This window comes from Mobula hypostoma, chromosome 2 (genome assembly GCF_963921235.1).
Source record: "Mobula hypostoma chromosome 2, sMobHyp1.1, whole genome shotgun sequence".
Taxonomy (NCBI): domain Eukaryota; kingdom Metazoa; phylum Chordata; class Chondrichthyes; order Myliobatiformes; family Myliobatidae; genus Mobula; species Mobula hypostoma.
The window spans coordinates 192,321,584-192,340,727 of NC_086098.1; the positions used below are offsets into that span (position 1 = coordinate 192,321,584).

Sequence of the window (19,144 nt, forward strand, 5' to 3'; positions counted from 1 at the left end):
AACAATTCCCACAGAAGCAATTTCAGGAATTACGTAAGCCTTTTGTAAATATAGGACTTAATGAATGACTGATGCTTCCTGTATCTGCCAATATGCGCTGTCATGAACCCTAGGTCAATGATGCTCTTCAGTTCTATGTTTGTAAGGTTAGCCCTGGAATGGGCAAGTTATTTAGAGAGACTTACAGCACAGTAACAAGTCCTTCCTGCCCAACAAGCCCCTGCTGGCCAGTTACACTCACGTGAACAGTTAACCTGCTAACCCATACGTCTTTGGAATGCGCACTCTTTGGAATGTGGGAGGAAACCAGAGCACCTGGAGGAAACATACATGGTTACGTGGAGAATGTTCAAACTTCTTACAGGCAGTGGTAGAAATTGAACCTGTGTCGCTGGCACTGTAAGAGCATTATAATAACCGTTACACTATCATGCCACCAACTTTTTTTTCTTTGGATGTCTATAATTTATTTTACTTTAGTTTTATATATACCCTTCATCTAGGTAAAGTTATTTTAAAGAAACATTTGACATAGACTTCATATGGTCAATCAACACTGCACATCAGTACACAAATCTGGGATTTACTCTAAGGAATGTCTTATCCCTTGTGATTTGTAACTTAAATGGTGTTTGATTAAATATATATTAAAAATTTAATCTTTAATTATATGACTTTTAATATCTGAATGTAACAGCATTTTTAAAACTACTTCACAATATTAATGGCTGTACCGAAATTGCTCGAGTAAAAATGCAACACGAGAAGATCAGTGACAGAGTGTTAAGCTCCAGTCCCAGCTTTGCCTCCTATCAGGTAATTTCCAGGGTGGTCCTCAAGACTGCCATCTGAAGCCTATTTAACAATGAGACTTGAGGGTGAGGAGGGCCAACAAAATCGGCCCACGATATTTAAGCCATCAGTTGAGTGCAGGTGGGCCTGGAGAGTAGACAATAATTCCAATTAGAGAGTTTGATCAAAATATATCTGGCTCTGCATTGTCTGCATTTTTTCTTCATGTATGCCAGCAATGATTAAATTGAAATTAATCGACAACAAAGTTATATTTTCAAACTAAGTTTTCAATGATAATGAGAAAAAATGAATAATGGAAAAATAAGATTGGTTTCAGCTCTGATATTGGTTTATGTATATTTTTGCTGAACATTAACTACAAATCATATGGTATACTGTTTAGATTATTCCAAGAATGAGCTTGGTTTCTGTGACAACCATCAACCAGTGAAATCATTATATTACAACAACAATTTATACAAACATTAACACTTAATGATTATGCAGGGCAAGTTGTGAAGTAACAGATGTATAATAAGCATGAAAAAAAATTACTTTTTTGTCCTGTATTATTGTATACCTTTGTAAGTCAAATGGCAGTTTCATCCTAACTAAAATATTCTCCATTTCTCAAAATCAGATAGCTGAAACATATGCATTCCTGCCAAGAGAAGCAGTGACAAGGTTTCTAATGAGCTGCACTGAATGTCAAAAACGAATGCACATAAACCCAAATGGTGTGGACTCAAAAGGTAAATATTGAAGATTGCTGAATATGGCAAATTACTGCAGAAGCAATTTTATTCCTGATATTTGGAAATAATAAATCATGATGCAGTTTATCTCATACATTTTTCAGAAAATGAAAGACCTTCATCACTGGCTGGGGTGATAGATTATAATATGCCCATTACTGCCACATACCTGAAGCAGATGAAACTCCAGTTTATGTGTGGACCTCAAGATTTGGTAGGTTTGACAAAACATAAATATTTCATGCTCGAGCTAAATTTGACTTTTCTGATTTAGTTGCTAGAACTCTTATTTCTGCAACCCATTCAAATTGATGTTACTTTGTTACCCTCAACAAAATATAAATAACAACAGGAAAATCTAAATTTTATGATCAAGAAATTCTGTAGTTTCTTCATCTACACTTATAAATTAACTTCTGACTGAACAATTCTGTTAGGAAGCACAAGTCCAAGAAGTCTTCATTCATGCTTGTTTTGGTGAAGAAGTTAAATACCTCATTTCCACAATCTGATGCTGCTTATTAAATGCCCCTTTGCTGATGTAGCTAGGTGTGACCATTCTAGTTCTTTTAAAAAATGGAAATGCAAAGTATTTGATAAATTGAAATTTTTATGAATTTGTAACACAAAGGAAACTTATATGTATAAAAACTTATATGTATAAAACCAGTGTATAAAAACAAATTTCAATTTCAAGTTATTAAAAATAGTATTTTCAGAAACCCGGCAACTCATTGGAAAGGTGAACAAAGGTACAGATACAGGAGGAGAAAATAATTTAGTGAATGGAAAAGAGGCTAAAGGAATAAACCTACTTACTTTAATTTGCTCTTATCTAATAAAGTTATGCTTTGTAGCATATTAATGAAGTATTTTTGTCAAGTCCAGTTTTGGTTGCTCAGGCAACTGTTTTGAGACAAGCTTGCCCTCTGGTGTTAGAGATTTGCAATTAATGAATTCATTTTGTGAAGAAAAATATTGTTTACAGAAATGTTTTCCATCACTATTATTGAGCCAAAATAGTTGCATTAAAATATTTGAAATTATGAAATGCTGCACATTGCAATATTGTGATTTTGTATAATATCACAATTATGCAGAATTTATAAAGATAAACTGTTATGTTTTTTCCCCAATCTGTTTGGCAATTTTAAGCAAATTTATGATATTTTTAAACTGGCTTGTTTTAGTGAAGACATAGTGATTACTACACCTGCTGTTTTTGTGCAGAGATGTTTTTAAATAAGAACAAAATACATGTAATGATATCTCCTGAAACGGAAGAAATAAATTTCAAAGAATTGAGAATTACTTTCTGAATGGTACCAGAAAGATTTGTTAAGTCACTGATGGGGCAATGATTTTTTTTGTGATCTGTCAATGCAAAATTATATACTGCAAGAAACTTGAGGTATCTTGCATAACTGAATTGCTCACAAAGAGAATGTTTTGATGACCTGGTTTAGTGGAGTGGTGAAAAGTTGGATTTGTGATTTAGTTTGGATATTGGCCTTGCTAGGGCTGGAGGTGCTATTGTGCTAGGGAGCTGTGCATATCCAATCTGATTATAATTACCTAACCAGAATTTATGATTAAAAATTAACAGATTAAATTATTGATGGCATGATATCCTAGTAACTGACCTTAAATTTCAAATTTGCAATCTTGAAGCCTCTGCTTTGGAATTATTGTTGGAAAATATCAGATAAACTGATTGTTTTACTTCTCTTTATATTTCTTATATCTCTTACTCTGCAAAGCATCTCTTTTCCTTTTAGCTTGCTCTCTGTGCACAGTTTTATATTGGATTTATAATTCCTGGTTTAGACCGAGATGCAGAAAGAATTTTTCAATTTGAAAAGTGCAAGAGATACATAGTTTCTCCTTGGAGAGGTACTTTTTAGAGATGCTGCTCTGAAAATGGACTCTTAATATATTAATTTGTTGCACAAAAGTCTGCAAGTAGTTCTAAGTGTAATCAGTTGTGGAGATAGTAATCATGTCACCAATAGCAAATTACAAGCGTTTAGTTGCGATGGACCCACCAGATTTTGCAACCCATGAGAACAACTGCCTAGAAATTGTTGTGTAATATCAGTGCTACATCAGTGACATGTCTAAAAATATACTTAAGTAAACCAGGGAACTTGCAGTAACTCATGAATCTTGAAGTCTGCAGATTTCTTTGGAGATCCTCCAAGTGTCAAGCACCTAGGGTGCGCAATGTGGTGGCAGTGCTGTTTGCGGTCCTGAAAAGAGCAACTGCAAACTGGGAATCCATCTTGGGTAGCTCTTCATGTTTTCAGTTTCAATAAGATTTGCCTCGAGTGGATTCCCAATAAAGGATTTTGTGGCCTAAGATCTGCTCAGACCTTTATGTTACACCTATTATTAGACTCCGGAAATTGTAAATGCTGATAACTTCACCGTAATGCCATTGTTTAATTGTACCATCAATTTATATATCATTGCTGAAAATAACAGATAATGGCATTTTGCTTTAGTATTTGTTTAACTATTAGCTAACAGGAAAAAAGTCCTTTACAAACTCCCATTCTTGCAGTTGTTAAAAGGACAACCTAACAAGTAAGAAATAGAATTACCCATTTAATGTATCCAATGGAGGCCCAAAAATGCCACTTTGGAATTATTTCAAGACTTGTACATTCACATTCATTTGACATGTTAGAATCTTATTGTATTGTATGTTCATTGGCTGGTGTAATGTACTCTGGACATGAGATGCTACATTAGCAGCAATATTTTTTTTACATATCCAGTATTACATCTTAATATCAGCAAAAATGAATGCATTAATTGTTTACAAACCGTCCCTTCCCTAGTGTTGGGATCCCACACACCCATTGTTATGCATCAAGGACATAATAGTGAACATTTCACATTTTCTTATAATATGGGAAGAGGCCATTTGTCCTATCAAGTCTATCCCAGTTCTCAGAGCATTCCTGTCAGTTCCAATCCCTCACTTTATTTCCTTTTCTATCACACACTCAAAGTCTCCAAAAACTCAAAAAGTTCAAAGTAAATTTATGATCCAAGTACATGTACATCACCATGTTCAACCCTGAGATTCATTTTATTGCGGGCAATCATAGTAAATACAAGAAACTCAATAGAATTAATGAAAGACCACACCCAACAGGACAGACAGCAATCAATGTGCAAAATAAAACAAGCTGTTCAAATACAAAAAGAGAAAAAATAAATAATATAATAAATAAATAAGCAATAAATCTTAAGATAATGATGCCTGTTATGCCGCTGGTGTTTAGGGCAGCAATGAAGGTCCTTTATCTTTGGTGTGTTCAGGGCTTTCTTCGTCGTGTTAGTAGCTTCCTGTCGGTTTTCACTACTGTCAGTTGTGCAAGGTCCAGATGGAGACTCAGGAATGCGGTTACACTCAGATGTAGGATTCTTTACTGCTGTTTCCATAGCAACTTTGTTTTACCAGTCAGAGTTGTTAGCCCTGAGCTGAACCCCCGAAACTGGAGGATTGGTGGATCACTCTTAGTCTGTCCTCTCCTCTTTGACCAGTTTGGCATGGGTGAGCCTAACAGGAGCCATAGCATAAAGCCCTGACTCCAGCCAGCATAGACCTCTGGGTCATTGAGTTACATAAGCCTCCAAACCACGACAAGGTCGTGGTCCTCTTGGAGGAGTAGATAATGAGACCATGAGATGAAGAGTCGTTGAAGGTGAGTTGAATGCAGTTCAGCGGGAACAGTTCAGTTTTGGGCAAGTGAAGTTCAGTGAAGTTATCCCCTCTGGTTCAAGAGCCTGATGAGTCCTAACTGCCATACCAGTGCAAGTTATCTGCAAAAATATTTGGATGGGGGGTGGTGTTTGAACAATATTTGATGGGTCAACACATTACTGAAAACAGTCATGCTTGATTACTTACTATTATGGACACAACACATACAGATCGTGTTTAGGATTAAACACATCTTAATTATCCAACCAGATCATGTTTAAGATTAAACAAATCTTGAGGTATCCAACCATTGAGCAGTACGATAGCACAGCAGTTAACGCAGCACTATTACAGTGCCAGCAACCCGGGTTCACTTCTGCTGCTATGTGGAAGAAGTCTGTTTGTTCTCCCCATGACCAGATGGGTTTCCTCTGGAGCTTCTGTTTCCTCTCACATTCCAAAGGTGGACAGGTTAGTACTTTAATTGATCACATGGGTGGAATTGGGCAGCAAGGGCCGGTTACTGTGCCATATCTCTAAATAAAATTACAAAATTAAAGAGCTGGTATAATTCTGCTCCTAATTTTTCTTTAAACTTTATTTTATAAAGTTAAAGGTGGTATGACAATCAGTCATATATTAATTCAGTTATTTAATTACAATGCTCATTAATAATAAGTGATAATTTGACTACACTGAATAAATCATCTAAGTGCTAAATTTGACTATACTGAAGAAATCACATACGTAGTAAATTTAACAGGCATTACTCCTATACATGCATAATGACTATTCTCAGTTCAATGTTATCTGGAAGTAATAAAAATGAAAATCTCAAGGATTCGGCAGCACCTTTGGAGAAAAGTTTTAGTTAATGATTTCTCAACAGAACCATGAGAAATAGGAAACATGATATAAGTTGTAGAATGGAGAGTAGGAGACGTCCTCTTTCATTTCCTATCATTTCTATCTTCATACAGTCATTTGTGATTAACAACTGGTTGTCTCTCAACAAGAAGCACTGCCCTTTGCATCATCATTTCTCATGTTCTCCATCCTTTTATGGCTATTCCTTTTGCTGCCTCTACCTTTCTTCCCCTTTTGTGAACCACTGAAACATGTTTATTCCCCACTCTTCCTAGTTATTTATGTATTTATTTATTCCTAGTTCTGATGAAAGATCATTCATCTGAAATATTAACATGTTCCTTTTGCCATAGATACGACTTGTAGATCCGAGGTTCCATCATTTTATGTTTTTATTTCAGATTTCTAACATTTTTGCCTTTTAACTGGTAGGAAAAGACTTGGTTCTGATCAGACACAAACTGAATAACAGCTCTAATAACACTTGCAGGAAGTTATGCAATTGAAGTATTTTTTAAGGACATCCCAAAACCCTGTATAGCCAATAAAATAAACTTAAATTGAGACCTTTAAAGGCTTTTCATAAGAATAATTTCCACACAAAGAGTGACATAGTCAATTTTGTGTGTTAATGTTTTCAGTTTTCAGGGCACAGATGTCACTGGCAAAGTGGACATTTATTGCCCATCCATAATTGCCTTCAGGAACGCAGTGATGATCCATCTTGTCGAATAGATGTGGTCCGTTTTATATAGTTCTTGCACAGAGCTGCTGGGCAGGGAGATGCAGGATTTAGACTTGACAACAATTAAAGAATAATTATATGTTTCTAAGCGAGGATGGCGTACGGGTTGGAGGGGAAGATGCAGATGATGATGTTCCTATGCACCTGTTGATCTGGTGGAAGAGGTGGCGAGTGTGGGAGATGCTGTTGGAATTGGATTTGGGGAAATGCTGGTCAGCACCTCAGATAACGGTCCCCTACTCTTTAAAAAAAAATTATACCCTGAGATTTTCTTTTTTTGCATTCGTTTGAGTAGTTAGGTCCTTTTTGAAAGATACTGAGGGTTATCCCGGACTTGTGAGTTGTGGAATAGGGGTTGGGGTTGAATGTAAATCTACCACCACAGCGAGAGGAGGAACGCTTGGACGACTTTCCCAACTCTACCCACTTCCCCATCCACACATCACGCCGGTCTGAATCCCTCTACCACCCATCAGCACGCCACTCGGTTGCTAAGCGAAGGCACAACTGCAGCGGACTCCCAACTACGGTAGCCACTGACAGCCAAATGAGCCGCGGCGTACGGCGGTGTGCGTGACGTCAGCGCCCCTCTCCATCCCCATCTGTCAGCTGGTGCGCTGCTCGCTCTGCTCCTGTGTCTCGCCGGCTTCCCTTTCAGCCTTCATCAGGATCCCCCTCGATTCGGGAACACCCCCTCCCTTTCTCTCCCCTCCCCCTCGCACCGCGAAGCGGCACGGAGCCGCTGTTCACCCCTAACGACTCCCCGCAAGAGCTCAGCCGGCTGCGCATTGGGTGAGTGCTGGCTCCGGGCGATCTTCTGGGAGAAGTAGAGTAAGTGGGAGCAGCTTTGGATCTGCCAGTGTGCTGGGAGGGAGGGAGGGGGAGCCCTGGGCTAGACTTGGCTTTAAAATGCAATGACCTGATCCATTTTGTCTAAGAAGCGCATGCTTGACCGAAATAAAAGCTTACTTATTAAATGGCACTCTTGTCTGCAGTGTAGCTTGTGAAGAAGTCTGATCGATTAGCACAAAAAAACCCTGATTTCTTTCAAGGGAATTATTGCATGTGAGCCTCTGTTTTTATTAAAGTATCATCTGCTTTCTTTCGGAAGCAGCTTATTTGCCCAGTGATTATGATTATGTCTTTAATATGAATTTTCTTTCATTTCGATGTGTCAGTTAAACCCTTCGTAGTTTGATTAACAGAATAAAAGAGCGACAAACATTTCGTTTTATTTTCATTTTCTCTCTTATCCGTTGTACTCAGAGTGAAGTCTATGCGTACATTTAATCATTTTTGCATTTCATTATTATCAGTGTAAAAGCCGGTCTTTGCAGGGGTGGCGATTACATATTAGATGTTATCCCCAAATATCCTTAAAAAGTTAGTTTTCATTAGTAATTCCACCACGTTTACAGAAAAGGAAACGGTATAAATCGATGAAACTGCTGCAGCCTCATCAATCCATAATTGAATATTCTTTTTGCAAATTGATTTTTTTGTGCTGGATTTTCCATTTTGAGTCTCGCAAGATTTTGTTAGGTGTATTGTTTGCGTGACATTATACGTTCATATATTGTATATAACTTTTTTTTCAGCGGGTAACCAGAAAGTAGGATACTATATACTTGTATGTTACAAACGTAAGTTTTAATGATAAATTATAGAGTATAGGATGGTCATCATTTTGATGTTTATGACAGATTTAAGAATAGATCAATAAGGGATTTTGTTGTAGGTAAATTAGTTTACAGTGTAGGCTAAAATGTATATAAAAATAGGAATATCGTTTCATATTTTAAAACAATCACAATATTAAACTAGAATACTTTTTCTATATATTGGAGTAGTTTCTTCATAGTTTCACTGAGACTGCATCATTGAAACTTTCTATGTTTTTTGAAGTTGCCTTCTTAGATACAGGATTTTATGAGATCTACAGGCAACAAGCAGCAAATAGGGTGCATCTGAAAATGCATTGTATCTGTAGTTTATCTGCTGTATATTGATATTCTTGGCAAAGTCATAAAGGCTAGTTGTGGGTAAAAAAAAGAAAATTCTTGTTCCAAAAAATAAAATTTTGTAATTATAGCTGAGTTTCAAATAAATGTATTTAATGAAAATAAAGATGTACAGCTCTTTAATCAATTTTTGAAATCGAAAGTTCTTTGTAAATTGTTAGTCAAAAGCTTGATAATAATTGTAAGCTTGTCTTTATTGTTTTATAATTTAGCTATGGAATTCAATCTTTCATAGTATTTCATAATTTTATTTTCTGTCTTAACAAGGGAAATCTATTTTAATTTATTATTATATCAATGCGAAAGGTCAAGAGCGCTAATGCATGACCTTACTGGATTGAGACTGAACAGGAGAGGCACTACTTGATGCTGCTCAAAGGTTAGGTGAAATAAAGTTTGGGTTTTAAAACTAGATTAGAAAAGAAAGTAAAAGACCGCGGTGTACTTACAGGTTAAGTATTAGAAAGGTAATCTTGATTGTGTTGCTCTCTGTCTCTATGAATAGGCTTAACTGTTGATGAACTTCACCAATGTGGACTTGTCATCGCCTATTTATCATTAATCAGTCAATGTCTGTTTTTCATTCTAACTGAAAGAACTTGCGTTTCTTTTTGTCCACATCTTTATTTACAACAGGGAAAAGAAATTTCACTCAGATAACTAGTGGGTGGCTTATCATGTAAAGTTCTTGCTTTCTGTGTACATCTTGTATACCACTATAAATGTTCTTCTGTAATTTATGCCTGCATAGCCTGTAGTAAGGACATTTGCTCAACAGTGAACTTGTGTGTAACTGCAGTATGGCAGATTAACTGCTTATTGTAAAATGAATGATTACTTAATGCGATAGCACGAAGGACATTTTACTGGAGTTAATCAAGAGAAAACTTCCATTGTATACTGCTGTTCTTGGGACATTTCAAAGTGCATGACAACCAAGTCATAAACCATGTCAAATGCGACAGATGGAGCAAAATTGAAGTAATTGTGATTTTACTCTTTTAAATTGTTTTGGTGTAATGGGGATTTTCAGCTAGGAGATAAGAAGGCTTTTCTTCTAGGATTGCCATAGGACTTATGATGCTCACCTGAACAGATGCACATGTTGCAGGTGATCAATTCCTACAATGAAGAAAAGTTTGGGAAGTGCATTCTTTGCCGTGTGCTGAAATTCAGCATCAGTTACGTTCTTAAATTCCAGCTTGGACCTTTAACCTACAATCTGACCGTGACAAATTGAAACAATGGGAATGGAGTAATTTTGTCTTTTGACTGTTGTTGCATAAATTATGAAAATTTTTTGTCCCCCGGGATGATGTACCTCAGGACCAAATTTAGATGTTTTTCACACAAGTATGGTTTGGTTTTATAGTTACATGGAGCAACAATACATGCTAATATGAAGTGTAGTATTTAGCTTTAATTCTCCCTTTGCACAGAATTCCTGATCTATTTAATATTAGTTTTAAAAAAAGTATTTAAGAAAGCCTATGTGCTTTGCTATAGAGCATAGGGAATTATCAAATGAAGAGTCATTTTCAGAGCATGTTCATGTGCATCTCCTATTAGCTTATTGAAGATTAGCATAGAGGAAGCTTGAAGCAGGCCATCTGCTTTTTCCTGTGACATGAGGTGAAGGATATGAAAGATCAGGAGGTGGAAATTGGTGGGAATGCTGAGGCGGGATGATTGTGGAAAGCAATGAATCAAGAACTCAGAATTGTTGGTTGATAACGAGCTGCATTCTTATATGTCAAAATTGGCTTATGAAAATAGCTACAGAATGTCATCAAACTAAATAATTCATAAAATCTTATTGATTTCAAGAATTTATTTTATGCTAGATGGGAATTGTATACCAAGCATTGGACTGAATTGTAACGAAAGAGTTAACTACAATAATTTTGGGATGGCAATCTGCCAAGCAAACAGTGGAGGGGTTTTCTTTGGCAATCTTGCAATAAAGAATGTGACTGTTAGCTGTAAATGGACAAAAATGTTGTTAATGATTTCTAGCAAATTGGGATGTGTACATGTAGATGTGAAGTAAATAGTTTACTGCTTACAAATATGTAATGAAGTTATTGAAGCATATCTGTGGCAACTGATATAGAATGTATTTTGTCATAGAAATTCAGTACTGTAGATAAATTCTGAAGGGATTTTTTGTAGCTTTCAGTATAATTTACTCTGTATGTGCCAGGCCCATCAGTACAATGTATTATTTTTATTAAAAAAATTCAATGACGTGACTGCATAAAATTATGAGTGACTTTACAGCAATGGTATAATAAGCTCATTGATATTTGATTATTCACTTTTCACAATTTTTCTATCTGTTGCATCTTCCAAAGTAGAAATTGTTTGTAGGAATTTTTTAATAGAAGATGGCTTATATACTGGAAGTCATTGGAAGAAGTATGAAATGATGAAATTGATGGACAGGAAAAATTTCTGAACTTCGTAGAAGGCTTGTCCAGCTTAGCAAGTTTCATCCAGTATGTCACAGGGCATTTTAATTAAAAGAATGAGAAGACAAGGTGTTGGGAGGTAGGGAGTTGGATGTAGTTTCATGATTGCATGTTTTCCCCCAGTTTATCTTCCAAAGAAATGTTGTCTAGATACTGTATTTATCTTGGAAAAATATCATAAAAGTTTTGACTAATATGACTAACATTGGGAAGGAGGTTATAGTGCATATTTGAATACAGCTAGTGTTTTAATTATGCTTTCAGACAATATGGGGCAGAAAATCTTCAGGCTGAAGTTTTCTTCCTTCTATACCACCTGTGATTTCACTAAGAATTTGTAATTGTCTGATTTTTACGTTAGTTTTTAAACCAAGCATTTTCTTAGCTACCAGCATGTATATTTTGTGAAATAAATTCTATAGTGCATTCAGATTGAGGCTATGGTGCTGAGTCTTTTAATGCAATGTATTTAGTGCTTACGTCAATGAAGTAATCATTGTATTTTGGAAACTTTTAAATAATGACCTATTATAAATATCCATTTTAAGAGAATCTAGGGAAGTGATAGCAGAGATACCATTACATATTTAATTCTTGTTTTAGAGAAAGCTGCAATTCAGAAAGAAATGGCAGATAGCTAATAGAGTGCTATATTTATGAAGGAAGATGGAGATGGGGAAAACTATAAGTTATTCAACTTAATATCAGCCACTACAAATGGAATCTTCATTAAAGGAGGAAAGGAAACAGATATAATAAAAATATAATGATTTTCAGTTTGGTTTTAGGAAGGTGTTGTTAATTGACAAACCTTGAATAATTTTGAGAAGAGGTAACATGGAAAGTAGGCGAGGAATACTGCGGGTGTAATTTATCCAGATTTCCAAAGGGCCCTCAATATCATGCTTCATAATGAATGAATTAATAAGCCTGAGCATATGGTATCAGGAGACAGTTAATGAAATGGCTAGCTAGCTAGCATTAAAACATGAAGCAGACAGTAAAGGTAACAGCTATTTTGATGGCACAAGATTGAAAGTGGGATTTTGTAAGCACTACAAGTTGGATTCCTGTTTATTCACAATGTATACTAATGGTTTGATTTCAAGATTAAGAACACAGCTTCTGAACTTAAGGATGAGCACTATTAGAAATGAGGGATGGCCAATACTGAACAAATTATAAGACACAGACTGCAGATTGGGAACATACAGTAATTGGTCAATGTATTTCAGCACTGGCATGTGTGAGTTATTACATTTTGCTACAATAATAAGGTCAAATTTTACTTGGTGAAGTAGAATCAAGAGGAACAAAGGAATCTGAAAATAAATATACTGATCACTGAAATAAGCTGCAAAAGAAACAAACTGAGGTCCAGGATTTGTGTCTGGAGAGTAGAATTGAAAAGTAATGAAGATTCTTGATTAGCCAATGGTATACATAGAACATAGAGCAGGGAACAGTACTACACAGAAATCGACCCTCTGACCCAAAATATCGGCACTGAACACATGCCAGATTAAACTATCTTATGTCTATACATTATCCAAAGTTCAAAGTAAATTTATTATCAGAGAATATATATGTTGCCATATACTACCCATGAGATTCATTTTCTTGCAGGGATTTACAATACAAAGAAACACAATTAGATTCAGTAAAAAACTGTACACAACAGAGATGGACAAACAGCCAATGTGCAAAAGACAGCATATTGTGCGAATACAAAAATAAAAAAGCAATAACAAATTAATAAGTAATAAATATCAATGACATAGATGTGGAGCTTTTGAAAGTGAGCCCATAGTGTGTGGAATCAGTTCAGTATTAAGGTGAGTGAAGCTAACCCCTCTGGTTCAAGAGCCTAATGATTGAGGGGTAATAATTGTTTCTAAACTTGGTGGCGTGGGGCATGTTTTATCAGCAACCTCTCAAATCTCTTCATTCAAAGTTCAAAGTAAATTTGTTACAAAGTACAAATATGTCACCACATACAACCTTGAGATTCGTTATCTTGCGTGTGAGTAAGTTCAAGAAACATAATAGAAACAATAAAAGACTGCATCTGGACAAACAACCAATGTGCAGAAGACAGAGGAAAAAGAAATAAATAATAATAATAAATAAATAAACAGTAAATATTGAGAACATGAGATGAAGAATCCTTGAAAGTGATTCCATAGGTTCTGGGAATAGTCCAATGATGGGGGTGAGTGAAATCATTTTTAATTGTTCAAGATCCTGATGGTTGATGGATAATAACTATTCCTGAACCCGGTGGTGTGGGTCCTGAAGTTCCTGTACCTTCTTCCTGATAGCAGCAGTGAGAAGTGAGAATGGCTGGGTGGTGCGGGTCCATGATGATGGATGCTGCTTTCCTGCAACAGTGCTCTGTGTAGATATACTCTCCACCACAGATCTTCCGAAGTTTGCCAAAGTTTTAGATGTCATGCCGAATCTTCACAAACTTCTGAGGAAGTACGGGCTCTGCTGTGCTTTCTTTATAATTGCACTTATGTGCTGGGCCAAGGTCAGATCCTCTGAAATGAAGGCACTGAGGAATTTAAAGTTGCCCATCCCCTCCATCTCTGATTTTCCTGATGAAGGCCGGTACATAGCCTTCCAGTTTCCTTTTTCTGAAGTCAATAATCAGCTCCTTGGTCTGACTGACATTGAGTAGAGGTTGTTGTTGTGGCACCACTCAGCCAGGTTTTCAATTTCTCTCCTATTTGCTGATTCGTCACCACCTTTAATTCAGCCAACAACCGTGGTGTTATCAGCAAACTTAAATATGCTATTGGAGCTGTGCTTACCCTTACATTCGTAAGTACGTAGTGTGTAGAGTGGTGTCTAAGCACACAGCGTTGTGGTGCACCTGTGCTGCTAGAGATTGTGGAGGAGGTGTTGTTGGCCAATCCAAATAGACTGGGGTTTGCAAGTGTGGAAATCGAGGATCCAATTGCACAAAGAGTTATTGAGTTCAAGGTCTTGAAGCTTACTGATTAGTTCTGAGGCGATGATAAAATTGAATACTGAGCTGTAGTCAATAAAGTACATCCTGATGTATGCACCCTTGCTGCCAATGAAGTGGCATCTACTGTGGACCTATTGTTCCATTAGGCAGATTAGAGTGTATTCAAGTCACTTCTCAGGTAGGACTTGATCGGTTTTATCACCAACCTCTCAAAACACTACACCACAGTGGATGTAAATGCACTGGACGATAATCATTGAGGCAGATTACCAATTTCTTCTTGGACACTGGTATAATTGAAGCCTGCCTGAAGTAGATGGGTACCTCAGTCTGCTGAGCTGAGAGTTTAGATAATGGTGAACAGTCCAACCAGTTGATCAGCACAGGGCTTTACTATTTGGCCAGTATCTCAACTGTGCTAGATGTTATTTGTCAGTTCACCCTCCTGAAGTATGCTTAAAGTTCAAATTTCAAAGTAAATTTATTACCAAAGTACATTTATTCTCTAGAAACCATAGAAAAACTACAGCACAGAAACAGGCTCTTTGGCCCTTCTTGGCTGTGCCGAACCATTTTCTGCCTAGTCCCATTGACCTGCACACGGACCATATCCCTCCATACACCTCCCATCCATGTATCTGTCCAATTTATTCTTAAATGTTAAAAAAGAACCCGCATTTACCACCTCGTCTGGCAGCTCATTCCACACTCCCACCACTCTCTGTGTGAAGAAGCCCCCACTAATGTTCCCTTTAAACTTTCCCCCCCTCACCCTTAACCCATGTCCTCTGGTTTTTTTCTCTCCTTGCCTCAGTGGAAAAAGCCTGCTTGCATTCACTCTATCCATACCCATCATAATTTTATATACCTCTATCAAATCTCCCCTCATTCTTCTACGCTCCAGGGAATAAAGTCCTAACCTATTCAACCTTTCTCTGTAACTGAGTTTCTCAAGTCCTGGCAACATCCTTGTAAACCTTCTCTGCACTCTTTCAACCTTATTTATATCCTTCCTGTAATTTGGTGACCAAAACTGAACACAATACTCCAAATTCGCCCTCACCAATGCCTTATACAACCTCATCATAACATTCCAGCTCTTATACTCAATACTTTGATTAATAAAGGCCAATGTACCAATTTACCACATTATCATCCAGATCATTGATATAGATGACAAATAACAATGGACCCAGCACTGATCCCTGTGGCACATCACTAGTCACAGGCCTCCACTCGGAGAAGCAATTCTCTACTACCACTCTGTGGCTTCTACCATTGAGCCAATGTCTAATCCAATTTACTACCTCTCCATGTATACCTAGAGACTGAATTTTCCTAACTAACTTCCCATGCGGGACCTTGTCAAAGGCTTTACTGAAGTCCATGTAGACAATATCCACTGCCTTCCCTTCATCCACTTTCCTGGTAACCTCGTCGAAAACCTCCAACAGATTGGTCAAACATGACCTACCACGCACAAAGCCATGTTGACTCTCCTTAATAAGTCCCTGTCTATCCAAATGCTTGAAGATTCTGTCTCTTAGTACTTCCTCCAATAACTTACCTACTACCGACATTAAACTTACCGGCCTATAATTTCCCGGATTACTTTTCGATCCTTTTTTAAACAACGGAACAACATGAGCCATTCTCCAATCCTCCGGCACCTCACTTGTGGACAGCGACATTTTAAATATATCTGCCAGGGCCCCTGCAATTTCAACACTAGTCTCCTTCAAGGTCCGAGGGAACACTCTGTCAGGTCCCGGGGATTTATCCACTTTAATTTTCCTCAAGACAGCAACACCTCCTCCTTTTCAATCTGTACAGTTTCCATGATCTCACTACTTGTTTCCCTTAACTCCATAGACTTCATGCCAGTTTCCTTAGTAAATACAGACGCAAAAAACCTATTTAAGATCTCCCCCATTTCCTTTGGTTCCACACATAGCCGACCACTCTGATCTTCAAGAGGACCAATTTTATCCCTTACAATCCTTTTGCTCTTAATATACCTGTAAAAGCTCTTTGGATTATCCTTCACTTTGACTGCCAAGGCAACCTCATGTCTTCTTTTAGCCCTCCTGATTTCTTTCTTAAGTATTTTCTTGCACCTCTTATACTCCTCAAGCACCTTATTTACTCCCTGTTTCCTATACATGTCATACAACTCCCTCTTCTTCTTTATCAGAGTTGCAATATCCCTTGAGAACCAAGGTTCCTTACTCCTATTCACTTTGCCTTTAATCCTGACAGGAACATACAAACTCTGCACTCTCAAAATTTCTCCTTTGAAAGCTTCCCACCTACCGATCACACCTTTGCCAGAGAACAACCTGTCCCAATCCACGCTTTTTAGATCCTTTCTCATTTCTTCAAATTTGGCCGCCTTCCATTTAAGAACCTCAACGCTAGGACCAGATCTATCCTTGTCCATGATCAAGTTGAAACTAATGGTGTTATGATCACTGGAACCAAAGTGCTCCCCTACACAGACTTCCGTCACTTGTCCTAACTCGTTTCCTAACAGGAGATCCAATATTGCATCCCCTCTAGTTGGTCCCTCTATGTATTGATTTAGAAAACTTTCCTGAACACATTTTACAAACTCTAAACCATCTAGACCCCTAACAGTATGGGAGTCCCAATCAATATATGGAAAATTAAAATCCCCTACCACCACAGCTTTGTTTTCTGCAGTTGCCTGCTATCTCTCTGCAGATTTGCACTTCCAATTCTCTTTGACTATTGGGTGGTCTGTAATACAATCCCACTAATGTGGCCATACCTTTCCTGTTTCTCAGCTCCACCCACAAGGACTCAGTAGACAAGCCCTCTAATCTGTCCTGCCTGAGCACTGCTGTAATATTTTCCCTAACAAGCAATGCCACTCCCCCACCTTTCATTCCTCTGCCTCGATCACATCTGAAACATCGGAACCCTGGAATATTAAGCTGCCAGTCCTGCCCCTCCTGTAGCCAAGTTTCACTAATTGCTACAACGTCATAATTCCATGTGTCAATCCACGCCCTCAACTCATCCGCCTTCCCCGCAATACCCCTAGCATTGAAATATATACACCTCAGAAGATTTTTACCACCACTCACAACCTTTCTATTAGTGGATTTGCTTGAACTTTTAACATCATTTATTTTCACCCCAGCCACACTGTCAGTTCTGGCACTCTGGTTCCCATCCCCCTACAAATCTAGTTTAAAGCCTCCCCAACAGCACTAACAAACCTCCCTGAAAGGATATTGGTCCCCCTGTAGTTCAAGTGTAACCCGTCTCTCTTGTACAGGTCCCACCTGCCCCAGAAGAGGTCCCAATGATCCTGAAATTCATTTCTGAGATTCATTTTCTTGTGGACAAACTCAATAAACCCATAGAATAATAATCATAACAGAATCAATGAAAGACCGCCCAACTTGGGTGTTCAACCAGAGTGCAGAAGACGACAAAGTGTGCAAGTACAAAAGGAAAGAAAGAATAATAATAAAAAATTAGGCCATCACTACTGAGATATTGAGATGAGTGAAATCTTGTCACATTCTTTATAAAGTCAGTGACAACTGTGGCATATTCGTGCAGATCCTCTAATGAATCCTTGAACATGGCTCAGTCTACCGACTTGAGGCAATCCCATAGTCACTTCTCTGCCTCCTACAACCACCTTTTTCTTGTCCTTACTTTTAGAGCCTTGCTCTTTAGCCTCTGCCTATGTGCAAGTTGGAGGAGGACAGCCAGATGATCAGATTTCCCTAAATACAGTCTAGGTATGGAACAATAGGCATTCCTGATCATAGTGTAAGAATGATTGAGTGTGTTGTGACTCTTGATGCTGCACGTGATATGATGATAATAGTTAGGCAGAGATTTCTTCAAGGAAGCCTGATTGAAGTCCCTGATAATAATTTGAAAGGCATCAAGGTTGGCTGTTTCTTGTTTATTAATCACGTCACTCGATACATCGAGTTGTTGCTTATCATCTGTCTTTGGTGGTATGTAAACTGCAGTCAGAATCACAGAACTCTCTCAGTAAGTAGAATGGACAACATTTAATTATTTGATGTTCCAGGTTGGGGGAATAAGAATGCAACAAGACCACTATCTCTGAGCACTATGAAGAGTTTATTATGAATTACAGACCCCGACCTATTGCCTTCTCTGTTTCAGCATTTTGGTTTTATCTGGTGGATTGAGAGCCCCTCAGGATGGATGCCATGTCTGGCTTGTATGAAGTGAGCCATATCTCTGTGAAACAGAATGCAGCAATCCCTCATTTCCCTCTGATACAACAATCTTGCCCTTAGGTCCTCAATCTTGTTCTCCAGTTACCGTACGTTTACTAATAAAATGTTGGGTAGAGGAAGTTACACTTCAAAGTTTTAGCCTGGCTTTGAGTCCTTCCCTCCTCTCTCTCTCTTCTGGCCATGGCGATGGCTGGTCTTCATCTGCTTAAAGGTGCCATACCTGCATTCTTGAGACTCAGGTCCACTGAGTCCTTCAGGAGTTCATAAAATTTCTAGTTTGTTTAGGTGGTTCAGAAGTTCATTACTTAAAGGGAAAGTAAGTTATCCATATCCCTCAAATTCACTTATCTATAAAACAGCCTGTTAAATGGCACTTTTGTATCTGTAGCCTCTTAAATGTTATAACTGTATAAGGTACTGAAGAAGTTTCAGAAAAATATGAGTACTTATCGCTAGCATTGCAATTGCCTTTTCTCACCACCGACTCAACCTTAAAGTTAACCTTTAGGGAATCCTACATTAGGACTCCCAAGGCTCTTTGC

At 37.7% G+C, this 19,144-nt stretch overlaps 1 protein-coding gene across 3 annotated transcripts in view; it reads left to right on the forward strand.

Moving 5' to 3' along the window:
• nol4lb (nucleolar protein 4-like b) overlaps positions 1-19,144 on the forward strand; it is a 348,974-nt gene that overhangs the window by 71,673 nt on the left and 258,157 nt on the right. For all 3 annotated transcript variants that reach the window (XM_063041305.1, XM_063041306.1, XM_063041307.1), the window contains exons 4-5: positions 1,436-1,547; positions 1,655-1,764. In XM_063041305.1, coding sequence (XP_062897375.1) covers positions 1,436-1,547; positions 1,655-1,764 — 222 coding nt within the window. The remainder of the gene's footprint in view (positions 1-1,435; positions 1,548-1,654; positions 1,765-19,144) is intronic.